Source organism: Anas platyrhynchos, chromosome 4 (assembly GCF_047663525.1).
Source record: "Anas platyrhynchos isolate ZD024472 breed Pekin duck chromosome 4, IASCAAS_PekinDuck_T2T, whole genome shotgun sequence".
NCBI lineage: Eukaryota > Metazoa > Chordata > Aves > Anseriformes > Anatidae > Anas > Anas platyrhynchos.
Genome location: NC_092590.1, coordinates 67,249,760 through 67,275,762, shown reverse-complemented (window position 1 = coordinate 67,275,762; position 26,003 = coordinate 67,249,760). Strand labels below are relative to the sequence as shown.

Sequence of the window (26,003 nt, the reverse complement as noted above, 5' to 3'; positions counted from 1 at the left end):
AATACTATATCTTAGACTCATTCTCAGGCTTTTGTCATTGCAATGCTGGTTTAATCAATCTTGATGTGTCCAACACTTGCTTTTGTTCTTTTCTCTTAACACAAGAGGGAGCCAACAATTTTGATACAAAGCATGAACGAATTATTAGAATGCTACACATAGAGAACTTGCTTCATATGGAAGAGTATGAAAATGTCATACTCATGTTTTTATCTGTGTTGCAGTGATGTGTTGCAGCCAGAATGACATGATCTATCAATACAGTTTGCTGTTTTCTGTGAAAGGGTACTTTTAATATATTCTAGTCACTGAGGGGTTCAAATTCAAAAGCTGGTCAAAAAGCCATGCAGAATTACACTGTGCTGCTGTGGCTGAACACTAGCTCTTCTCTCAGCTGTTTCAGTGTTAATATCCGTGAAAATCAAACCATCTCCTTGCACATTTTCTCAGAAAGTTACGTGTTTTTATGGTAGGTCTGACTAGGATTTTTAGCTTAATTACCAAAATGCTTGATATCTTTAGAATTGCATGTATAATGTTACAGGAAAGCTTGAACAGCTGTGTGTATCAACTCAATATTTATAAAATATAAGTTCACAACAGTGTTAACATTTTTTGCAAGACTTTCTTCACCCTCTCTTCCTTTATTTCTCATTCTTAGACTGTACATGTGAATATTTAGCCTGATAGTATCACTTCTAGGAGCTGACATTATGATGCTGACCGTAAATTTAAAACTCTCAATAATCCTTTCAATCTAAGAGCATGAAACAAACAAACAAACAAAAAGAAGGGGAAGAAAGAGCTTCTGAATTTAATTCCTCCTCCCCCAGTGGTACACTTATTCTGTACCACTGTTATTACATTTCAATGTAATTAATATTTTTTAGTATTTTTAATATTTGTACTTAAAATGAGACTACTTTTATTATTAATCTTCCATAACAAAAATATAACTGCAAGCATGCAATTTGCTCTCTGAGATAAACACATGAAAAAACAAGGAGCATATTCTATAGAAGTTAGAGCAGGAGACTGGGGACTTTTGAATTCTATTCTTACTCACTCTGTGACCTTAGGTTAGTCACTTAATCTGCCTGTGCCCCAGTTTCCCCAAGTATGAAATGATTATAATTCAGTATTTACCTTGAAGGAACTTTGTGGAATCCCAGTCCTACACCTACTCTCAGAGGGGATCAAGAACTCAATGCTCATAAACAATTTTAAGATTACTGCAAGATATGCTACTGTGTTTATGAAGGTTTGAAGTCAGACATTTCATATTAGCTTAAAAAATGAGTTACAAGGTAGGTATGTTGCTTTAAAACTTGATTGAGAATATTATTATATTTTTCTACAGCTAATTTGAAAATCTGTGTATTTGTTCTCTAGCCTGTGTACGACATGAAAGATGCTCAGGAAACAGAGGAGAGTAAAATAGCCAATAAAAGATTACAGCAGCAAGTGTTGACCTTGAAGGCCCAGCTCAGGGACCAGGCTGCATTACAAAATCAGTTTCGGGGCTTGCAAAATGAAGTGGAACTCCTTCAGACTCAGCTATGTGAAAAGGTACAGGAAAGCTGTTGCCTGTGCAGTTGAAAGGGCGGAGTGATGTGAGCTTAGACTTCAGATTCCACCTCGTCTCCAAACAGAAAACCAAAATCACAATCTTTCCTAGCAATGTGTCTGGGGATAATTAAATGGTTTACAGACATGTAAAAGTAACCCTTGCTTCAGAGAAATAGGGCAAAGATATAAACTGTCTGGGTGGTCAACATTATGGGAAGATGATAGTCCATAATAAAAGTTGCCACCAGTCTCTGCTCTAATCCCCATAGCATAATGCAAGCAAAGTAGTGCTGAAATTTTTTTTACAGAGCCACTTTCTTGGCTTAAATTGTCAGGATTTTTAGCATTCCCGGCTCTCTTGTTGCACTGTATCAGACCAGGAGATAAACTGAGCTAGAGGTAGAATTTTAATAGAATTTTTGTAGCTTTTTTTTTTTTTTTTTTTTTTTAAGATCCAGCTCTTAGTGTTGCACACTATGAAATTTCATTAACTCATTTTCGTTTTGGTGTGTGTTGTAGTGTTTATTTGATTATTTTTCTGGCATGGTAAAAGAGAACCTCCATATACATGCAAGAATGCTTACATTAGCAGTTTTTACACATGTGCATTGTATTTCACCTGGCAAAACAGGGCAGGTACTCTCATTAACATTTGTAGAGCTGCTGCCTTAAAGTCAAACTGCTCTCAGTGTGACTGCAACAGCTGAGCACCTAGGTGGAAATTAATTCCTGTTAAGGCTTTGTTTCCTTAGATTTTATTTTCCATTTCTTTGGAACTAATTTTTTTAAAGAGATGATTGCTACGATATGAGCCAAATTGGAATTGCCCATTGTGCTCTGAAACAGCTAGCAAATGGAGCAAATGGCATTTTCTCAATAGCACACTACACAATGAACAGAACATTCTTCTCCCCTCTCTTTTCTCTGAAATATCGGAGACAGAGAATTTTATTCTTCCTGCAGAGTACGAGCTTCATCACCCTTCCTCCACAATAAATCCACTGCCTTGTCATGTGCTGTGATTTACTTTAACCAGCCCTCTGTGGAGGCCTAGTGGCTTCTCCCAGGAGTTGATTAGGCTGCCTCTTAACAGAGTAGTGTTGGTAAAATGAATTTGCTTTATAGTGTCTGCTGCCTGCATTGATGGATGTTGCATATGGTAGGTGAGCAAAGGGTGAGACGTGCTATCCACATAAATGGGCAGCTCTTAATTGTCCTGTAGGATCAACAAAGCATTTTGTTCTGTGCCTCATCAAAATTTTAATGTTACCAGCGAAGGGACCTACTTCCAGCTTTTTCTTTGTTCCCTCAGAGCTAGTGCAATGCAAAGACATGTCTCTTCTATCCTGCATACTATGTTCCTTCCCTAGCTTGCTATTTTTTGGCAGAGGACCATGTGACCTCTTTCAGCATAACTGAGTTCTTATAAAGGGAGTCTTTTTCTTCCTGGACGCATGTGATATATTTATTCCAGGCTTTATAGAAATACAAATTCTCAAGCAAAATGAATGCAAATGAATCTGTACTTTATTGCCAAATAATACTGTATTGATTTATAATAGAAATAGATTTTACCTGGCAGAACACTACATTTCTGCGTAATCAGAAAGCAGTTTTCCCATGAATAATAAACATTTTACTCATAAGATACAGAGCAGGTCATCTGGCTCACCTCATAGTAGTGAATGCATCAATCATGTCAAAGTAGAAAGTTGTTGATGTTCACATTTCAAAACCTGCCATGGAATGCACATGCAGAAAATCCTCCTGTGTTTCTTGCATTCTACAAGATAATTCAAACAAGAAAAGGGAAAACTTTTCCCCAAATGAGTATTTTGGAAGATTCACAGTCCAAATGGGAGTATTAATGCATAATGAATGATACCAACCCTTTAATGTGATTCTGCTGTGATGAAATAGCCCCAGTGTTATCGGGCTACATCTAAAAAGCATCCAAAAGCACTTGGTAATACGTAAGCCCAACATCAATGCTAGGGCAGTGTTTCAGTGCCAGGGCTTATCAATGTACAAACAACTTACACTGCTTCATGGTATTTGTGATACAGGGTCACACAGCTATGTGAAGTGTATGCCTTGAAAGTCAGGTCTAAAACAAATATTAACAAATTGCTGCAATATTTTAAAGTGATTTTTGAATAAGTTAATAAATTATGTTTTTCAACTTTTCAGACAAAAGAACTTCAGAAGAGAAAGTCTGATGTGAAGCTGATGCTAGCTCCTCTGAAGGTAGTGTGTGTTCCTTGAGACTGAAGCAGGGCATCCACAAATGGGTATCCCTGTGTTTACAGACTTGCTTTATTTTTCAGTGTATCATAGCCATTCTGTGTGTGTGTGTGCCTGCTTTTGCAGCTACTCCTGACTTAGCTGCTTGCTCCTGGGCTTTTAGGCAAGGGTTGGTTGACATTATTGCTAAGGGATAATTATTGCTAATTATTGCTATTATTGTTCAGTTTGGGAAAGTGGGTCTTCACGGATGGAGAAGTGGATGCTTCTTTCCAGTTTATGTGTGTGTGCCCCTCTGCTGCAGGGTGCAGAAGCACCTAAATGGCCTAGAAGCATAGGGCTGCGATATACAGCTTTGGGTCAATGTGTGGAATTTCATCAGACACAAAGTGCAATCTTGAGGTCTCAGCAGGGAGTGAGATCAATGTGTGTGTGTTCATCATGCGTAGGCAAAGTTGGCTTGCCTCACACAAAAATGCCAAGAAAGGAACAGCTTCATTACCAGGATGCATGGCGAACTTCACCAGCGAGGATTTAAGAACTCTGCATTTGACCAAGAGGTGAAACGCCTGGTGAACGACATGGCCCTGGCAGAGTACACAGCCACTTTTACACCAACGTGTAATCAAGAGGTTAGTGTTTGTATGTCCTTGTAGGATCCTCTGTTTTCAGCTTCTGTATTAAGTCAGTGGTTTTTTTTTAAAGTGTTCAGAGAGACTCAGTGTATAGTTATAAAATATATCTGGGCACCTAATATAAATATTGCTTCAGGCAAGTCAGTGGAGTTGGCTGGTTTACTGCAGTTTTGGTTGGGGTTTAATTATTCTGGAGCTTATCGCCAAGTATGTCTGTGCACATTGCAAAAACACTTACATAATACTTAGACAAAATACCGAGCCTAGTGGATAATGCAGCATATATGATACAATTTGACCTTAAATATTTTTTTTTTGCATTTTCTTCCTGCACAATGCTTCATTCCAGATTTCTGAAGGAATCAAAAGAAAAAGAAACGGCAGTGTGGTTGCAGGGTGGGACTGGATTTTGTATCTGGCTGTGTCCACTTTGAGCATGTCAAGTCTGGTTTCCCTACTGTCTTGCCCAAGCTCACACTGAGAATGAATGTTTTGTGTGTCAGGAATTAATAACTCATCTGTCAGAAAGGGAGATAATACTTCACTGCCTTCAGACATTTTCTCAGACATTGCTGTGATGAATGATCATAGTGTAAAGCTTCCCAATAAACAAAACATCAAAATACTGTGCACATTCACACTGTCTTCCTGAATGTCTAATTATCACAAAATACAACAACTTTACCAAGACAGAATTAGACTGAATCTATATCCTGACGGCCCATAAGTTCATCTGGGATGTAGGAGCACTGGATACAATTTCCTGCTCCAAAAGACATTTAGCTGTTCTTTAAGCGGAGCAGAAATCTCTCTCCATAGCACCCAGCACTGTAGTGGCCGGAGGTCCCACCTGGTCTCAGGGAGGTGGGGATTTGTGCCTGATCATACAGACAACAGGCTAATTCTTGCTGGCACCCTGATGCTGAGCTTCAGACCATCCTGGGTCCAGCTGCTTCAGCTGGCTGTGGTAAGTAATTCCATGTGTAATAGGGGAAACCCTTCCTGCCAAGGCAGATCTGCATGTTCCCATGAAAAATTTAGACTTCTGTGAATTCAGTTGTCCAATAGAAAACATTTTAGTGAGAAAATTTCCAAGTGACACTGCTGCTAGTTTAATAAGTATTGGTTGTAATCACAAAGAGAGAATGTTTCATATTCATGTGATACATTCCTTTGGTTTTCAAAATCTTGTACTGAATTCTGCCAACATATTGTAAACTGAATTGACCTTTCATCTCTGAGAATTACTTTTTGCATTTCAACTCATATTCTTGCTGAAATTCACATCTAAGATTCCCAGCTTCTACTGACGTAAAACTCCTTTGAAAGCTCATTCCCTTCCTTCCCCTGAGATTTTTACTTCTAAATCATTACTAACATTTAAATGCTTCTAGAGAAAACTTGGTGGACAGATGCATTTTTTTTCCTTCTTAAAATAAAAATTTGTAATTGGCTTTATTCATTTCTGGACCCAGTGACAAGCAGAAGTCTGTTGCACATTGGCAGCAGACTTGCCTGTTTTAGCTTACTGAAGAATTTCATCTGAATGTATGCAGTGATGCATGGAGCCCTTTGAAGGGAAGGGGACTCTGACTTCAAATCAGTGCCTGGTCTTGTTTAGTGCAGTAAAAAATTCTGTGCTGGGTTGTCAGGAAAATGTATTTTAAAATTATTTTCAGAACTCTTCCTCCCACCACCACCCCCTGCCCACTGTGTTGGAATTACATTTAGATGGTACAGATTTGCCCTAACTGTGTGCTAGGAAGCTTCAGCTCCAGTGGAAGGTTTATGGGCATCCACAAGTTACTCATGTTTAAAAAAAACCACTAACCTAGTTCTTTTCTTATTCAGGGCACAACTGATAATCAGGTATTCCCTACTGTTTGCCAGAAGTATTTTGTTCCTAATACCCATCCCAATTAAAATAGTTAAACACTAAGGCAGTGTGATGCAAAACCAATCATCATCAGAGATGTGCTTCACTTTCAATGTTAGAAACTGTGTTCTCAGAAACTGTAAATCACTGTTGTCCCAATGGCTCCATCCTGCTGATTTACACTAACTGAATATTTCAAATCAGTTTGGTTCAGCAGACCAGCACTCATGCTGAGTTTTGTTGTTCTTGATTATTGTCACAGCTCAATGTTGCATTCAATTTTTTTTGAGTGAGAACTAAAATGTTCTTGAATCATGTAGTGTTCCTTATTTTGGTCCAACAGTATACTTTTTGCTGACACCAGATATACATTGGAGTAATCTGTTTAAGAAGGAAAAGCAATTTTCCTTCTCTTAATATATTTTTCAAGTCCCTGCAAAGAGGAGTAGATTTTGAATGACTTTTTCTCACCATAAAACTGTACACTATTAAATCCCTTCATTTTTAATTTAGTTTAATTTAGTAATTTAGTGTAATCAGTATAATTTTATTTTAGTTCATCATAATAAACATATAAGATTACACTGAAGGTTTTATTTCCATTCTTTTTCATGCAGAGGAAACCCCTACATAAGTCTACTGAAAGTGATGATTGTGTGCAGGATGAAGAAGAAAAGGTTCATCATTCCTGTCTCTTGGTTTTGAAAAAAAATAACCTCTTGGGAAGCCATAGGAATGGCAATCTATGTCTAATATGGATTTGAAACTTTAGGAGTCATGAAGAAGTTAACTGCAGTGATTTCTAGACTTTGTAATATACTCTCCTTTTAAAAGACTCAAGTTGAGAAACCATTTGAGCCCCTTGTAGTGGACCGGTAATAAATGTAAGGATCATTTTCGTGATCTTTTAAATGCTTATTTTTATTTTTTTTCAGTTGGAAGGGACCTGTCCTCATCTTTGTTTTCTTGTTGTTACAGGATTAATTCATGGACATTATTAATAGTTATTGTTTCTCTGCAGTTCCCAATGAGATGTACAAGGGGCAGCTTTCATCGGCTTAGGATAGATATGCATGCTCACTGGACAGCTGATAAAAAGGACTGGGACTGGGCTTTGCAACAGCTGGTTTACTTAGATTGGTAGCAGTGAAGAGAAGAGAAGATGCTTCAGATAACTAACAGGAAATGTGAAAGAGGAGCTTCCATTTTTTTCTGAAATTAGGTGTCTACTTGTGGTTTATGAAATAGGCTTTACCCACTCTGACTAGCTTGAATATGAGGCTGTGTCCACGCTGCTTTTGATATATTGCAGAACCACAAAGAGGAGCAAGAGAGCTTGACTCACCCTTCACATGAGCTCATCCCAGTCTGTGCAGCTGTGTGGTATTTTTAGGCCTTTTCTCTCTTTTCAGGGTGCACATGGAGAAACAGGAGTATGTTCAATTTTTTTGTGCAGATGTCTGAGCCAACCAGTCCTGGTTTTATGTCAACAGTCTCTGTTCAGATGACTGATGGCTGTAATGAATAATGCTGCTGTACTCATTTACTTTGATTTCTCTTGCACTGGAAGCCTTTGACTTGATGATGTATTTTTTATATTCTTCCAATAGTGGATATGAAACCATTGCAGCTGTTTCTCAGATCTGAGAGGGAATTTGTGCAAGGATAAATGGTAGTGCTTTTTATTGCTTTTCATGGAGTCATCTTAAACCTCATGTATGGAAAGCTCCAAGTAGAGAATGTGTCCAGTGGAGTGAATTATTTGTTTTACAGAATAAGGAATACATGTGCAGAACAGTGTAGCTTTATTGTCTTTGCATCAAAGGATTCCTTCTGAGATACTTTTCAGTAGAACAATGCTTTGTTGGTTCTTTTTTTTGTTTTGTTTTGTTTTCTCTACACATTTCTTTGCAAGAAAGCACTTACAAACATGATTCTGTGAATCATGTTTGAAGGAAACAGGCCTGAAATAACATTCTCTCATCGTAAAATGATTTGTGTGTTGCTGTTAAGATCAGAAGCTTTTCTGACACTGAGGGTTAGATACATTTGATGTGTGTACTTCAGACAGTTACATCTGTGGTAGTTTCTCTTCTTTCCATGGTTAGTAAAGAGAAACAGGAACTAACAAGGAGTTACCCTGCTCATTTTAGGTATCTGCTTTAGATAACTTGAGAAGAGTCTAAGTGACTTTCTCTTCATTGTAACAGGAGTCAGCAAGAGATGTACTTTAGTCAGGTGAATCCCACTCTTAGAGTAGAAAACCATTTTAACTCAAGGGTTACAGTCTTTTGGGGAAAATGCTGATCAAGACCAATGGACCTTTCCAGACAAAGTTTTTCACAAGAAAAGGCTTCTTTTTCTGGTGTTACAGAGAATGTGACCTGAATCAATTGGAATTCCATGGAGATGGAAGAACAAGGATGGTGGTTATTATTTAGTCTTTTTTTGTTGTTTTTAAAGAAGAGTAAAATCCATTGCTGAGATATGTTATACTTGACCTTCAGAAAAAAAAAATAAAAATCTGAAGAGTATAAAATATGGATTAAAAACACTTAAGGGCAGCCTGTCCTTTCCAGAGAAATAACAAATAAAGGAGTTCAACTATTATGTAAATGAATGTTCTTAGAGAAGGAATCTCAAGAATTTTTAGTGGCTGAGGAGTTGATACATACTCAAGGTTAGTGCCATTTAAAAGTAAAATTGGATTTATCTGACAAAGATTTAGACCTGTTTCCTGACTGCATACATAAAAGAGATATTTTAGCAATGGGTTTTGCTCTAATACATCGGCAACAGTGGGAGTTTGTCTAGAACAGTAAATGCAAGAAGACTAATAGCCATGATTAAAAAGAAATAAAATAACTTTGAAAATGAACCCTCCTCATAAATACCAGAATTTATATTAAGTTAAAATGTTCAATTAAAATTATCCAGAGAAATTAAAACTTTTTATTCTTATCTATGAAGCCATTATCTTTTCATTTTTGTAATGGGGGGAAGGGTAGTATTTTTTGTTTTTAATATTGATCCTTTCAAGAATTTGAAGGGTAAACTTGTACACTGCTAAGTTTGGTGGAATATCACAATACTTTTATTTCTACCTAGGTGGGGGAATTTGTGGAAATTTTACAAGAAAGGAAAAACAAAAATCAAAGGAAAATAGAATTAATACTGTTAAAAGGTAAAGCGTGATAATTAGGTATTGGAAGAAATTCACACCTGGACATTGAGACAAAATGCAGGAATTTTTGTGTTCATAAATAAAAATGTACTCAGCTCTGGTGAGGCCGCACCTCAAGTACCGTGTTCAGTTTTGGGGCCCTCACTACACGAAAGACATCAAGGCCTTCAAACGTGTCCAGAGAATAGCTATGAAGCTAGTGAAGGGCCTGGAACACAAGTCCTGTGAGGAGCGGCTGAAGGAACTGGGGTTGTTTAGATTGGAGAAGAGGAGGCTCAGGGGAGGCCTTATTTCTCTCTACAACTACCTAAAAGGAAGGTGTGGGGAGCTGAGGGTCAGCCTAGATAACTAGTGATAGGACCAGAGGGAATGGCCTTAAGCTGCAATAGGAGAGGTTCAAGTTGGAAATTAGGAGACATTTCTTCTCAGAATGAGCAGTCAGGGTTGGGATGGGTTGCCCAGCTAGGCAGTGGAGTCACCATCGCTGGGGGAATTTAAGGAAAGGTTGGACGTGGTGCTTAGGGACATGGTTTAGTGGGTGATACTGGTAGTAGGATGATGGTTGAACCAGATGATCTTGGAGGTCTTTTCCAACCCTAATGATTCTATGATTCTATGTAAAAGCTGGGCCACATCTATAATGCTATAGAAAATCTGACTTTTAGTGTTTCACAAAGTCTTATGAAATGCTGAAGAAGTGTGTTTTGGGGAGAATCATACCAGCTTTCGTATACAGCCAAAAACACTCACCAGGGTTTGCATTAACTTACATTTCTGCTGAGTTCTGCTATATCAGCTGCAGCAGAATTGAGCAATCCTAGAACACAAAAGAGTTGGTGGGTTGAATAATTGAAGGAAATAGAAGAAAAGACCCTTCAATTACCTTTATTTTATTTATTTACTTATTTTTCTAGCAATATCTACCAGTATCCCAGCTTTGATTTGGTGCTGTTTTTTCCTGGTATCTTTGCCAGCAATACTGCCTACCGAAGAGGACAGTGATTTGCCTTTGCACGGGTCATTGAACTCCAGAACTTGTGCTGCTCCTGGTGATTCTCATCTATCACTAGGGATGCCTCTAACTGTGCTTCCTGCAGTGAGGAAATTCTCATCAAATAATTTTAGATCCAATCTCTTCATGCCTCAGAACATTTCAGGGCTGCCCTTTGTAACCCCTCCATTGCTTTCAGCAAAGGCAGCATTTTTTTGTGAGTGCTGGAGACAGTCACTGTTTTCATAACCTTGGTTAGAAACCAAGGACTTCAGAAGCTGCCTTTGGCTTCAGTGTTTATAGGCAACCATCCAAATGTATAGCTTTTGATTTCCAACTGATCTATAGCTGTGGTGCTCGGATATGATTGGGTATTCATACCACCTTATCTAAATAAACACTATCCAGATCACAGACTCCCTCTGTAGATGGAGAAAGCAAGTCCCCTAGGGTGGAGCACCCATCCACCTTTTGTGCCCAAATTTGTTCCATATGAGTACTCCTTCAGTTCCCAAATGTCACTGTCTTGTTCACTGTTCAGTCTAAAGTAAATGAGCCAGGTGGTAGCTGCCACCAACAAGCAATGTCTCAGCTGGCCGAACATATTTGAGTTGGGCATTTTAATGGGACCAATGGCCAGAATTCAGCAGTGTTGGTTCCCACCTCTCATGATGGGGAGCCAAGAACAGAAGGAGGAATGGGATCAAAGTCAATATCCATCACTCGTGTTTATCGTTCACATTCTATCACATCCTGGGGTTGTGATATCCTGGGGATATTATTATTATTATGGTGTATTATCCCGGTGAAAGGTCTTTCCTGCAGCACCCTCCTGACACTATGAGCTGTCTGTCAGCATGTTGGTGTATTTAAAAATTATAAGACACATACTCCAAGAAGCCCAACAGCTTTGAGTGTTGCTTTGCAAGCAGGAGATGAAAGTAATGAGCTTTCTCATGTGAGGCTAGGTTGTACCCTGCAGGGATTCAGGCTCTAAGGCTATGGACAGTAAAGCACTGCTGATATCTGTGTGGTCTCTCCCTGGCCTTGAAGCTGCTCTTGAAGTGCTTGCAAGCTGTGCGTTTCTCAGAAAGCTCCATGGTGATCACTTCTGCAAGATGGTGAAACTTCTTTCCTTGGCAATGGCAACAGTTCACACATCATACATTCTCCTTTAAGCCTTCATAGCTTTTTAATATGGTGGATCAGATTGTCAATAAATGCTCATTTTTGGAGGGGTCATGTCAGAGCAATCTTACAACACTGCAACATTTCAGAATCCTTTGTGTTCTGTTTTGGTTTTTTTTGTGTTTTTTTTTTTTTTTTTTTTTCAATGTAGCTAATGCTCATTAAAGATATACAGAGGAAAAACAATGCATTGTTTAAGTAAAATGTGTTTTATCTTAAATAACAATTTCTTATCTGGGATATTTATATTTTTATTTCTGGAGCTTTTGCAAGAGGACTAATGACAATGAGGTGATAACTTCATTGTGTAAGCAGATGTTTTAATTTTGGAAATAATTAAAGCAACAACAAAGGATGAAAAAATGCTATCAATCTTAAATTCATTGTGCAACTGCAAGAAGAAAATGTAGCATTAATCCTGCTGCTTTAATAAATTTGTATTTGGATGATGAAATGCTACTGACCTGTGGTAGTCATTTATTTTCAGTGAGATCTTTTCCTGTTTCCAACTATTATGAAAATGTGCATAATTAAACAAGCTGCATTTCTCTCTAAATGTAGCTTCAGTTCAGTGAAGAGGATATTCAGAAGGGATAATCTGAAAGCTTTGTTGTGGTGTTAGTCAATCTGGTCATGCAATGAAATCAATTCAATTAGGAAAATTTTAATTCAGTTTATGGGAATCTGTGGAAGAGTTTTTGCAATTGAACTAATATAGTCTAAAAATCCAGTATGCTTAACTGTCTTGAGCATTCTTAGGTAGACAAACCTGAATTTGTTGTGGAGTGAGAGATTATGCAAAATAAATACAATTTTAAAATTCTTCAAGAGGAAACATGAAATCATGCAATCAAAAAACTATCTTATTCGTTTATTTATTTTTAATAGTTTTTCTTAATATCCATATTTGGAGTTTGGAGTTAATATCCAAATTTGGAGTTTTTAGTTCTTGGAGAAAACTTGAGAAGTGTAGGATTACATTTTAAATGGATACAAGAATGTTTCACAGTTAAGATAATTGATAAACTATTTTTTTTTTCTTATTTCAGTAAATATAACTTCTTTACATTTAATTTCTGTGAATGTTTGCATAGATTAATTAATCTAGGCAAATTCTACTAATTCAAAATACACAGTGTTGGAAAACTTCATCTACTCTGAATTTCTAAAAATGGTACTTTTTCTTGTAGATGCTGCCTTCTTCCACAGACATTTCAGAGACTAGTGGACAGTCAGAGGATCACGAGACATATGTCAGAGTGAACAGGACGACAGGGTCAAAACCTGCAAACTCTCTACGAGAGGTGGATGGTATCCACAGTGCTCACATCACTCCAAATGTGTATGCCAGCTCTCCTAAAAAATTAAGAAGTCCAGAGAAGATCATAGCCTTGCTTCGGGAGCTAAGACAAAACCATTGCAAAAATTGCCAGGTCAGTAAAATTTGTTTTCATCATTTTTAGTTTAGTGAAACCTACTTTTCTTGGCTGTCCTTTTTTAGATCACATAAATATTTGAATGATCATTTCCAGAGATGCACATTTTATTGTTAGTTTAAACAAGCTGAAGATAAGATGTACTTAATGTTTTTCATTATGCTTTTTCTTCCCCATTGTTTAAGAATGGCTTGGGGCATGTAAAACAATTAAAAGTTGTTGTTTTAATCATGGTATACTCTTGGTGAGATTGTCTCTGAAAATTGTTGGATTTTTATTTTTTTTTGAAATAGTTATCATGTTGATCCTGTCCTACCTTTTTTTTTCCCCCTCCATTTTTTTTTTCAGTGATCCAATTATTCCTATGCCCTGAAGCTCTTTATAGTAATTTCCATTAACTGCAGGAATCCTGTTAAGACCAGAGTTGATCAATTGCAATTGCATTTGTGACAGTCTGCTGCTAACTAAACTTGCAGGAGATTTCATCCTTTCTAAGACAACATAACCTCTCCATAATTTTATGGAAACAAAATTCAGATATGCAATTACCAGAGCCAGCTAACTAGTGTAGTTACAAATATTGATCTAATGAATTTTCTTTATAATCTCAGGTTAAAATAAACAGAATAAAACAAATAAAAACATTGTTTTTGCTTTTGACAAGAATAACTGAAAAAAAAAAAGATGCAAGACACTGATGTCTCTTTGTAGTTAAGAAACTAGAACAAAATGTTGACTCAGAATTCTGATAACATATGGGATCCTTAAACTATTTATTCCGGGGGTTTATGTGATAATTCAAGCTGCTTTCCTGGTCATCTTCTTTATCACAGTCATATATAAAAATGATTGGTAAAAATATTGTAATAGAGGAGAATTAGTAGAGAGAGCAAACTGCAAACAGCTCTTTGATGGCTCTGCTCTTTGTTAATTCATTGATTATTTATATACATATATATACATACCATGTGTGCTTTAATTAAATCCCAGGGAGAGCGTGACACAGACCTATTGTACAATTAAATGGGAAGCAATGGCTGAAATCAGCCACAATGCCTGGAGTGACCTGTTTCCATATAAGGTGCAGAAACACAGTGGGACCGAGGTTTTCTTCTCTTCATTGCTCCTCAGATACCTTCAGTTGATGCCTCCAATGCGAACCTGACAGGTGACTGCAACCTGCCCGTGATCCAGGAGGAAACCCCTTGGCCTCCGCTCTCAAAGATGAAGGAGACACTGGAGCATTCAGAGCATGGTGCTTCCTGGGCCATGAAAGGGAGGGACCACTTGTCCGAATGGGATGATGTATTTTGGGGTCAAATAGGAAATCAGCATGCAGGTGCTATTCCCCAGGGAATGAAACAGAAAAATGTCATTACGAATAATGCATGGCTCTCTAGAGATAAAACAGATGGCTCAACCTCAGCTACTGCAGCAAAAAGCTATTTGTCAGACATGTTGTCAGCAAGTAATAAAGGTTGAAATCCTGTGGGGAGAAATCAGCTGCATGGGAAAGAATATAAACCTCAGAAGTAAAACCAGGTAAAGCATCTTAGCAATGTGATTTTTATTTATTTATTTATTTGTACATACATTTTCTATGTATGTATAAAAAGAACTAATTTTATAAAACAAAAATGTTTTACTAGTTAGCATGGCCTAGCAACCTGTTTGAGATGACTGCAAAATTGCATAACTGCATACCACTTGTTTATGATTTACTTTTCCTTTAAATGACACTGTGAAACAATCTATTAAATCACATTTGATTTTATGGATAACCCATTTCTTCAGCCTGCAGTAGAAAGTTCTGAAAAAACATCTAGCTCGAGTGACAGTTTCACCTAGAACTTAAGGAGATGTTGTGTCATGGGTGTCCTAAAATCACATTTTACAGAAATTTGAGGGTAAATTTGCTGGTAATGTTTCCTTAATGCCTTGGGATATTTTTTTCTTTCTTACCTTTATAAGCTGACCTACAGCCAGATATTCAACGTGTTCCTGTAGGTGGTAGTATCTGTAAATTATCCTCCTTCAATTGTTACCCTTAATCTCCTTATTCAAGCTGCAGTTTAACTTGAGTAGCTTTTTTGGACTTGTTTCAGAGCACTTCATTAGGTGACTGCTTGGGCATCATGAGTACAGTAACATCAGCGTTCCAGGGGTGGATGCGGTGCTGCCAAACCCCCGTCCCTGCAGTAAATAGAAGTGCCAAGCCAGCTGTGCTAGCACAGCTGTAACACTGCTTCCTGGCCACCCTGAGTCACAAACAGATGCGGTCTGCTCTGTGTGACCCTTTGATGGATCCTGGGGTAATGGGAAGGAGGAGGAATGAGATGTGTGTGCACCAACACTACTCGAGTTGGGGAAGAACTGAGCGTGGCTGTAAATTCTCCAAGACACTGAAGTATCGTTCATGTTGGGATCCTACCAGCATTAATACTTTCAGAAACCCTCCATTATTCAAATCTCAGAGCTATCTTTATGTTTAAGCACTGTTACAAGAAAAGTGCATTTTTAGCACACTTAATTTTTAATATGTGGCATTGTTCTGTGCTCCTTCTCTGCCTTCATTGATTACCCCTGAGTTGGTTCCTAGTACGTTGCTTGATGCTGCTATTTGGGAGGCTGAAATGAAATGAGTAGTTTTGAAGAAATACTAATGCATATGTTCATGCTTTATGGTCCGAAACCCATCTTCGTTTGCTCAGTAACATAGCAGTGCAATTGCTTACAGCAGTAACTGAATTGGTCTTCATCCAACACCTCTTTAGAAAATACACACCAGATGCCACAGGAAATAGCCTCTGGAATTGATGTTTTGAAGCACTGTGTAAGCAGAGGAGACACCTGTGAGGATCTAAAATCTGGAAGCCTGCTCTCATGTGTCTTCCTGTTCTTCCTGATTCTGGCCAGCAGTTCTGAAGACATAGCTGATACCCTACCACCAGCTGTTTTGTTTAATGCTATGAGATTTTGATGAGGAAAAACACTTATAAATATTTGACACGGTAACTTTCATATTGATAAAATGATGCTTTAAGAATCAATATTTAATGAAAACTATTTTGGAACTTTTTCATGCTAACAGTAAATTACAGGGCCTGGTAGTTCAAGTGGGAAGATACACCATACATGAAGTGTGTTAATAATAAGGGTATTAATAATAATACCATATGATAGTATGATAGTAGTCTGTTATCACTGATACCATAGTATTGTATGACAAAATTAAACCTTTCTTGTTCCAGTCCCTTTCTATGGAAGACAACTGTGGTTTAACTATCATGCCTCATCTTACAGCTAATTAGTTTATTTTCCCCCATTTTTCCTCCCTCGGGAATTAATGATTTCCTGAACAATGGCTGCAGACACACACAGTAGTAGGTGGGGAACAGACACTTGCAAATGTTTTACTCTCACAGAGTCATGTAACACCTAAGTCCACTTTGACTTAAGCAATTCTGCAGGCAAACAAATTCTCTGCTGGCACTTTGTATCTTTGTTTTGCAAGTCATAGACTTTAATTAAAATCCTGTAGCCCTCTGTGTTTTTAATTCTTTAAGAAATTAATTCTTCCTACTACAAAAGGTTGTGTAAATATGTGCGAATATCACAGTTATCATCCATCTAATTATTTCACTTGCTTTTTATTTCTCTTAAGTAAAAATGGAAATTTTAGATACTGCAGTGGAGGAATGCTAATAACTTAACAGTGATTAGTTTGCAGTGCTGCCTGCAATAGCACTAGAAAAGGTGGGTCAGCTAAAAGATGGGTCAGCTTTCAGTTTTAAACTTCTGTCCTACTCCATTTCATCCCACCACTGAATGGGCAAATGAGAAATGATGGTCAGATTATGCCAAATAATTATGTGCTAATTGATGTACAAGATTAGATGATGCTTTACACCAGCAAACAAGGTCCTTCAAATGCTTTAAACATTGTCATTTATAGAAACCAGCTCCAAGACGTACAGTGGCAGGCCAGATGGTTCATATATTGGTGTCCTGCCAAGCTGAGGTCCTTTGGGAGTCTGAGTATGCTGAGTGACTCAGACAGAATAATTAATATTGCCCCTTATTCTGTAAATGAATTTTTATTTTATTTTATTTTATTTTATTTTATTTAATTGAGGGTGAATGGTAGCAATTTGCTTACAGAACCTACCTGAACAGTTGCCTTGTGTTGAATTATCTGCTGTTTGGTGTCCAAGGAACACCCGATTGAAAAGATCTTGATGGGATGATCAGGACACTTGGAAGGAAGCTGGACATCAGTGTTTCCTCACTCACAGAGGCTGTTTCCCATTCAGACTCTTCCACTTACAAAGAACTGGTTAGAAACAACAAAACTATTTGCTAGGATCAATAGTTCACATCAAATGAATGCCTGTTAAACATGTTCAGGTGATATTCACCCTGTTATTTTTTCTGTGCTTGAACTCCCCAGTACTAAAGTAAAAATGTTGTATTTTAGCAGCAAGATCCTTTCTTTTCCCTCTAGTATTAACAGAAATATCATTTAGAAATAGCATACAAACAGAATACATGGCAATTGTGCATAGTTAGTGCTTTTTAAAGGCTATGTGAAAGATAAATTTTAAAAAAGAAAACCATGGTGTACCTGAGACAACAAATGCACTGCAGAGTAGTTTGCGCATGCACTGGAGGAGGGAGTGGGATCTGAAAATCGAAAACCACCAGAAGGAATAACTGTTTTCCTGGAAAGCTGTAAAATATAAAAATAATAATAATAAAAATCTTCTAGTACTGAACAAGCAGTTTTATGTGGTCAGAGGAAGCTACAAATTCTCCTGCATTCTTGCATTATCTTTTTTTGATCTCATCTGGTAGGAATGGTCATAAACAGGGACATAAAGCTGGTTTTATTGTCAGATGAAAAGAAACAGAACACCTACAATGACAGATCATGTGTATATTAAGGAAGTTGTCTTTAGTCAATGCAATTCCTGTATTAGACTGTTTCTTGTATTCTTCTTATATTTCAGGAAAACGGTGTGCATAATATTGACAAAGAAAAATAATAACCTGTCTTACATTTTGTCTTCATTCACCTATTTTATCCAGTCTTGCTTGAACTTGCATCGTGAATTCTTGATAGTCGGTTGACAGTTACATAATAGGAATATCTAAACCAGACATAGTTTGGTCAGAATCAATAGCAGCAGGATGTGGAAGGAACATGGTCTGCGTCCACCTTTGAGATTGTGAGTGAGTGCACTGGAGAAAGGCCTGGAAAGTCAGGAAGACCACAAAACTTGGTGTGTTCAATGTAAATGATGCCACCATTCACTGTTCAAACCACAAGGTTTCCTTGGAGATTAAATATTTGTAAATATAGAGGGATTCCTTTGGAAGCCTATCACTCTCCATCCACTATGAAAAACTTTATGTGCAGAGATTTGGGGATCAGATCTGAGGCTCAGCCCATGATAACTCAGTCCCATGGTCAGGACTGACATTGGTGTGGGTCAGGACAAAAATGAGTTGCCAATCTGTAGTCCTTAATGAATAGTAGTAGTCCTTAAGTAGTCCTTCTGTAGTCCTTAATAAATCATGTTTATATTTTTGGGTGGCAATTCTGATGTGCAAGAGCACTACTATCTTCTTAGTCTTTTCATCTATCCTTTAAGCTGATGAATATTAAAGCTGCTTATTAAAACCAGATAATGCATGGAAGGCTTCTGCAGTGCAGACCTTTCTCTTAAGGCCTGATTAAACCAAGAAACTCCCAGATCTAACTGTGCAACTGTATTCTTAGCAGGTCAGCCAGCTGGTAGCTCTGACTTACGTCCATCATTCTTGCAGCAGCTTTTTCTTTAGAATAAAGAGAGGAGGAGGGGCTATGGCAGAAAGCTAAATATTTCAGAAATTTTGGCCCAGAACACTTAGGAACATTGTCTTTTCCCAGTCTGTGTCCTCAATCTTATCAGTCAGGATAATGGGGAACCACAGAATAATGTGTTAATTTACATATGTATGAAATATTTATGTATATTTGTATACTTATGTATGTATAAATGCAGGGGATTGGCATAAATGAAGGTGAGATACAATAATAGGGAGAAATCACTTTCTGCATATCTTTCTCTTTTTTTTCTTCTCCCCTTTGGGAGTCAATAATAGAAGTGGGGAAATGGACTGAAATTTTTATTTTAGACTGAATTTAAACCTTAACTTAAGACAACATTAAGACTATGCAGTGGAAGTTCTGGTTGTACCTTGACTCTACTGCAGGTTAAAATCCAGGTGTGTCTCAATCTACCTTCCATTTCCCAAATATTTTCATTTCCGTAGGAAGGAAACTCATTTGTGTGCTCCACTGCCAGCCCAAGTGTAGATGACAGTGGGACCAGGCCAGTGGGAGACACTTGTCCTGTAGCAGTTTAGATCTCCCTCATCTCTTTTGGCCTCATTGCTGCTGAAAGAGGGGAATGAAAAAAAGATCAGGGGTTGTATAAAATACTCCCCCAACTGTGTCTTTTTTAATATGCATAAACTGTTGAACCTTTGCTCCTGTGCTGGAAACTAGACTGACTTGCACCCTTGTTAAAGATCTTTTGACCTCTAGTAATGGAGCTAGAGGATCTTGTTACAGATGATGGGTCAGGTTCACCACTGTGCTGCAGCAGCTCTGTTTGGTGATAGAGACCAGCTGTAAGCCTGGCTTCTCAGGCACTGAGGTCAAACATTCATGGAAAGAATGAAAAGTTTTCCTTCTCTGCTTTTTTGAAGATAGGAAATGAAGATGTTTTATTTTCTGCCTAGCCGCTGCAGCTTGGTCAGGGTACAGAACATGGAGCAGAGCAAAGGGTAATTTCAGCAGAGGATTCCTTGAAGCTCCTTTGGGTTGGACTTGTGCTAATTGTATTTGGGCAAGAGAAGCTTTAAACGCTGTGGCCTCTCAGCGTACAGCTGTCTGGCAAAGCCTTCTTGAAATGGGGAGATCCTGGAGCACATTGTCATTTTTCGAAAACAGCTCCAGGTCTGAAAGTCATGAGCAATTCTTTCTCATTCTTAGCAAAAGCCACAGATAGGAAGGGAGATTGTGGCTGTCTGGTGTTGCCTTTCCTTGCCCCCACCATCTGCTGGGAGCTGCCTCTCTGCTTCCCCATCTGTGGGAGGGAGACTCCATCTCTCAGCAGCCACATCCTTGTTTCCAGCTGGCTGCAGACAGTCACTTCTGCTGAATGGGCTTTAAAATCTAGGGGTGAGGCTGCCTTTGGCAGCAGCTGGAGGCTCTGGTGGTTTATGATTCTGATTAGAATGTGCCTTGGGAGACATGGAGCTGTTCCTGGCTCTCAGAGCGGTAGATCTGTGGGAGAAACACCAATCCAGCCAGCATTTGGCTGCTGTGTGGACAGCAAGAGGTTGAGATTGAGATTTGCACTGGCTTTTGGGAGTGGACGGACAATTGACTCAGCATTTCCTGGTTGTTTTCAGGTGATGTGACATCTTCACCATGCTACAGATATAAGCTCTTTGTTGCCTCTCATTTCATTCCTCTGAAATTTGTTTCCTGAAAAACAGCAGAACTTGGAAAGGGAAGGGGGTACAGCGTGTCATCTCCATATTAAGGCTAGCCTGTAGTTATGTTACTCCTCTTGAGGTTTAAGAGTTATATGGGTTTGAATCCCTTTAGCCTTAATGAGGCTGATGAACACAGGTGAATTTCATGTATTCCACTGTATAACTTAAATCAGATTTTTGTTTAAAGGTAAAGCCTCTTGCACAGATTTTGCATTTTGAGTGAAATGGTTCCTAGGCTGAACAGCACTCATTTGCTTTTCCGCGAAGACTTTATCACAGAGATGTCTCACTATGAACCCCAAACAAGTTTAGGACAGCTCAGCCAACACTGCGGACCTTCACAGCAGTGAATGTTAGGTAGCTGTCTCCAAAGCAGAAAATTTATTATCAGCTGTTTAGGAACTAAGTTTGAATTCTGTGTGATTCATGATCTAGGGATTCCTTGGACTAAGTGTAAGTCTGACTTAGTCTCCTGGGGCCCCTAATAGTCCTGAACAAAAACCACCACTTGGTCTGCAGGACAGGATTCATCTCACTGTAATGTAATCCCTAAAACAGGGATTATGATAGAGATGTCTTTTCACTCACTGAATATAAAAATGAACTGAGGAGGACTATCTCAGATGTGGGATCTACACTGCAGAAGAATGGGAAGCTGATTTCCACCCAAAGTACTTCAGCAGTAAATATGACCACAGTTATATGTGACTTGCTGGGGTGAGCTGACAGTGCCCAGCAGGACAAGGAGCTGAAATCCTCCTCCTGCATCCTATGCAACTGCTCCAAACACTGAACTAGCCTTCTCATAAGAGATAATTGCCATTAACACTTCAGAACCTTTGCCTTTGTGATGTTCTCTTTTTTTTTTCAATGTTCAGCCTGAGGACTTTTCCTTTGTACTCATTCCTTGGATTAACTATGTAGTTTTGTCTTTATTTATAGTCTTCTGCTCTTTTGGATTCAATGTGAGACATTTAGGTAACAGATTATACATATATTAAATAGGAAATAAAATCTGTATGTAGATCTGAGGCCTTATTGACCTGACATAATTCCTCTTGAGGCCACGGGAGATCAGAGACAACATTCATCAAGTGAGGCATTGAGCATATGCCAGGTCTCGTGCTAATACTCAGGAGCTTTTGCATTAAAAAAAAGCTGAATTCACTGTTCTCTGTCTGTGAACTGTGTACTGCTCTTTACTTGTGTGTGCTTCCCCTTGAACAGCATAAAATATAACAATATGGAAGAGAGGGCAACAACTTATGAAACAGTGTGTTCAGATGCATGGATTCAGCCTGGTCTGTGGTGAATTTTCTTTAGTGGGTTAATACCTGCAGTCACTACCGTTCTTCTGGGAAATCACACAGGCACATGTGTTTCCTTCAGAGGGCTTCTGACCTCTTTTGTGTTCTTTTCTTTAATTCTGTGTCCTAAGTAAGGTAATATTAAAAGAAATCTTTGATTGTGTGCTTCCTTGGGAGCTTTAAAGAGTGTAAAGGAGGGAAGTGGTTTCTGCTGCTTCTAAATTAAAAGCAATTGCTCAGACTCCTGCAAGTCTCTGGAAGATGACACATCTACTAAGAATGACTGCAGCTCTGTGCACTGGCAAACTGGATGCTAGAGAAAGAACAATGCGATTGTCAAGGCACATCCTTCAGTTTAATAAACCGTTTTTGAGAAGAAGGTTCTGCCTCAGTTTAATAGTCCTCTTTGGAAGAAAAAAATAAATAAAACTCTAAACTTTAGTATGAAAGCAAACACTCCTTTCTTTTAAAATAAACACACTTATTTCTTCTGCAGTGCGTTAAACCGGTTGCAATGGTTTATGAATAAGACAAATACCTTAGCAGTATTATTAGGATTAACCACCTCTGTTGTGGATAAACATGATCCTTTTTAATTTATAAACATGCATATTTTATTTCCTAACTAGATTTTCCCTCAGAAGAGGTTGTCTTGTCTGTAATACTTACTTGTAAAGCCCTATGGTATATCCTACTTTGAGTTACTACCTTTGAGCTCACAGTTAAACAGAGGTTGTAGCAATATATTCTTTGTCCATCTCACCTTGGCACCGTGGCAGTTTAACATCAGGGGCTGCTTCCTGCTCCAAAACAATTGTTTTGGGATTGATTACCAAGTCATAGTGTTGTACAAAATGTCTGAATCTGCTTGTCAATCTGTTCCTTGGATTATCAGTGGAAGAAAATGTATTTCCATCTGTGTACTTCACATTGGGACCCCAATGGATCAGGATTTCCCCTCCCCTTTGTCCCTTGGCAGAGTTTGTATTACTCCCCTAGTCAGAGTCCCTGGCCTGTTTTTCCTTAGCAGAGCTGCCACCATACCCCCAGCTACTGTAAAGCTCACTTCCATCAACACTCTGAAACAGATTAAAACATCACACAGACCTCAGGCCCTAGAAAGTGCACTCACACCACAATCACTTTCACCCTCTTGGCACTGTTCTTGTGATTTCTGAAGCCTTGGGATCCTTGGTATACTTTTTTTTTTTTTTTTTTTTTTTCAACTGCTGCAGCTGAACTGTGTTATCTGTTGATGACCACCCCATTAAAAAAGCAACTTCTAATTTATAGGCCCACCTGATAGACTTGTGACACAAGTTGAACTCATGCTCAATAATTAATGTGAAATAAAAGGTATAGTGTTACATGGCCCAGTCGGATTAGATGCTCTTGTTTTGTCATTCAGCCACAGCTGATAAGTTTTACATCCTCATAAAAGAAGGTACCTATGTTTCTGTGGTTTTTCAGGTTAAAGAAAAAATCATGTTATAATCAAATATATAATCAGAGCATATATAACTCAACAGGTTAAGAGATAAGCATCTGTAAATAAAATCAGATTTTTGGGGGGAGCATATGCTGAAATAAATATGATTTTTTTCCACATAAAATGTTATGGAGTTTTTTCAGAGTCATAAGAAGGAATTAGGTATCCAGATTTCATTGCGTTTCCATTATAGATGGTAACTAATTCCTCTTAACCCTTTGAAAATATCCCATTATTTATTGAATTTTATTATGCTTGCTTGTATATATTTATGTAGGGCCAAAGATGAGGATTCTTGGTGGTTTTTATATTGTGTGTTTATTCAGTGTAAACTTCCATACGAAATATTTACACATGGGGATGTATAAATAAGAGTAGATGAAGAACCTCAGGATTGTTTCACTGGGACTCTGTAGCATTCGCTTTTGTAAAGCTAAGCAAGCAATAGGAGTGTTGAAAAGGCATTTAGTCACACTGGGTGTCAAGAAGCAGCTGCAGAGTTGACTGCTCTGCCACAGGAACAATGTAGTCCTCATTCACATGTTGGATTTACGTGGAACTCAGAGATCTTATGTGAATGTTCCCATTGCGAAGGACACTTTTTTTCTCCCTCTTTTTGTCTGAAAAGATCAATATCTCATCAAGAAACCCTTCAATGTGGAATAGTTTGAATGACCATACAATAATTAATGTTCTCTTGCCTGTGCGAGATATAGGGAAAAGAGTTTTCCTGGTATAATGAGTGATAAGTAGAACAAAGATCATTTGGGAGTAAAATGTAGCTGTTTGATCCATTTGATAATTTCCATCTGGATGGCATTTGCTTCTCTCTTTAAAGGGAACAGGAGCTGCCTATTTCTAGGCAATCTGTTCAGTTTCTTTTACAGGAAAGGACAGTTTAGCTATTCCTTCCATATGAGCATACATTATTACATCTAACAAATATGTTGTTCATCTCTCATTTTATCCAGACCCTCTAAGCACTCTTAATCCCTGGGTGGGTTGAGATAGGGATTGAATTTCCTTTTTTTCTTTTTTTTTTTTCTTTTTTTTTTTTTCAAATTTTTTCTTTTTTTTTTCTTCTTTTTTCCTGTCCAAAACTGAATGAGAGGGCAAAGATCCACATTACTCTGTATGGACATGTGTTACTTAGTTTACTAAAAATAAATTTTACTTGAGGGACTGGAAAGCAAGATACCTGTAACAATAACAGTATAATCATTGTCCCTCTTGGCCTGATGATGCTGGAGGAACATGGGTCTGCAATTCTAGCTCCTCGTTATCATGGTATCCAAGTCATGTAATCTCTGTCATAAATTAAGCAAGCTCTATCTCAGGATTTCCCCTCCTTTAGAACAGTAAAGTATTCTAAATGTTAAGAGAATCTCTGTGACCCATGGGGAAACAAACAAACAAAAAAGGTAAAAAAAAAAAAATAATAGAAAATACTACAAATAAAACCTGGTATTTTAGGACCTTGCCTCCTTCATCCTCCTTTTTCTAGTGGACCCTGGATACTGGTTATTCTCTCTTTCTTGGTTTGGTCTGGCTTGCTGGGCTCTTTCAGCAGTGAGTTTTGAGTTTTGGTTTACTATGCCCAGCATCCTGTGAGCACTGCTGTTCTAGGTGTGCTTGGGCAGCTCAGCTGGAAGCTCATCCACAGAAATATTTGATATTAAAACAGTCTTTTGTTGCTGCCACTGACAGCCATTAGCACAATCTGCAAAATTTGTCACTGCAGCATCAGATCCATGAGAGCACGGATGGCTTCAAAATGGGTGAATTCAGTATCAGAACCGTATTTTTAGCAGCAATTGCTCCTTAACATTTTGCAACTGGAATTGTTATTAATGTTAATATTTATAAAACAAATGAATTGTGTGCTCTGAAGAAGTCTGTGAAGGGTAGTATAACTCCAGACTCAATGGAGGTTTATACTGATTCAGGTGAAATTCAGTTCAGGCCTGGTTCTTGGGTGATTTCAGTGCATTGGCAATCATGCATCTCATCTGTGAGTCATCAGTTTGGGATCTGAATGCCTATTTCTTTTTCCATTGTACTTGCTAGCTGTTGGCTAGGTTTAGACTGGACACAAGTAAGCTGAGAGGGGGCAAGCCCTGGCTGCTTACTTGTAGATTTAAAATGAATCCAGGCTATAACTTGTGGTTAGGATATGTAATCCAAAAGACATGGAAGATTATTAACTTCCAGAAAAGCTTTTCTTTTTTTCCTGTCCTGACCTTTAACAACCTGCACCAATGAACAGAACAGCTAGGAGAAAGACTCTCACCCTTTGCACCTCCTGCTCAGGAAGGGGGCACCAGGACTCACCTTCCTGCTCCCACAACAGGAGTTTTCTCACTACAGGGAGAAGTTTTGAATAGTCCTGTGGCTGGAAATACAGGTGTTGGCTTTAATTCCAGGCTTGCTTGGGTGGCTATCTCCTTCAGGACTACTCCTAAACTCTCATTTAGGAGATGGTGGCCAAGTTTCTGGTGACATGGAGACTCATTATTCATGAAGTCCACAAACT

General features: G+C 38.3%; 1 protein-coding gene across 11 annotated transcripts in view; it reads left to right on the top strand.

Annotated features, from left to right (window-relative positions):
• C4H4orf50 (chromosome 4 C4orf50 homolog) overlaps window positions 1–26,003 on the top strand; it is an 82,065-nt gene that overhangs the window by 19,115 nt on the left and 36,947 nt on the right. For 3 of the 11 annotated variants that reach the window (XM_072037787.1, XM_072037782.1, XM_072037780.1), the window contains 5 exons: window positions 1,393–1,569; window positions 3,760–3,816; window positions 4,263–4,445; window positions 12,878–13,120; window positions 14,255–23,201. In XM_072037787.1, coding sequence (XP_071893888.1) covers window positions 1,393–1,569; window positions 3,760–3,816; window positions 4,263–4,445; window positions 12,878–13,120; window positions 14,255–14,605 — 1,011 coding nt within the window. In that variant the 3' untranslated portion in view covers window positions 14,606–23,201. Of the gene's footprint in view, window positions 1–1,153; window positions 1,314–1,392; window positions 1,570–3,759; window positions 3,817–4,262; window positions 4,446–6,941; window positions 7,209–12,877; window positions 13,121–14,254; window positions 23,202–26,003 lie in introns of those variants that run through there. The other 8 variants (XM_072037784.1, XM_072037786.1, XM_072037781.1 and 5 more) reach the window with 6 other exon arrangements.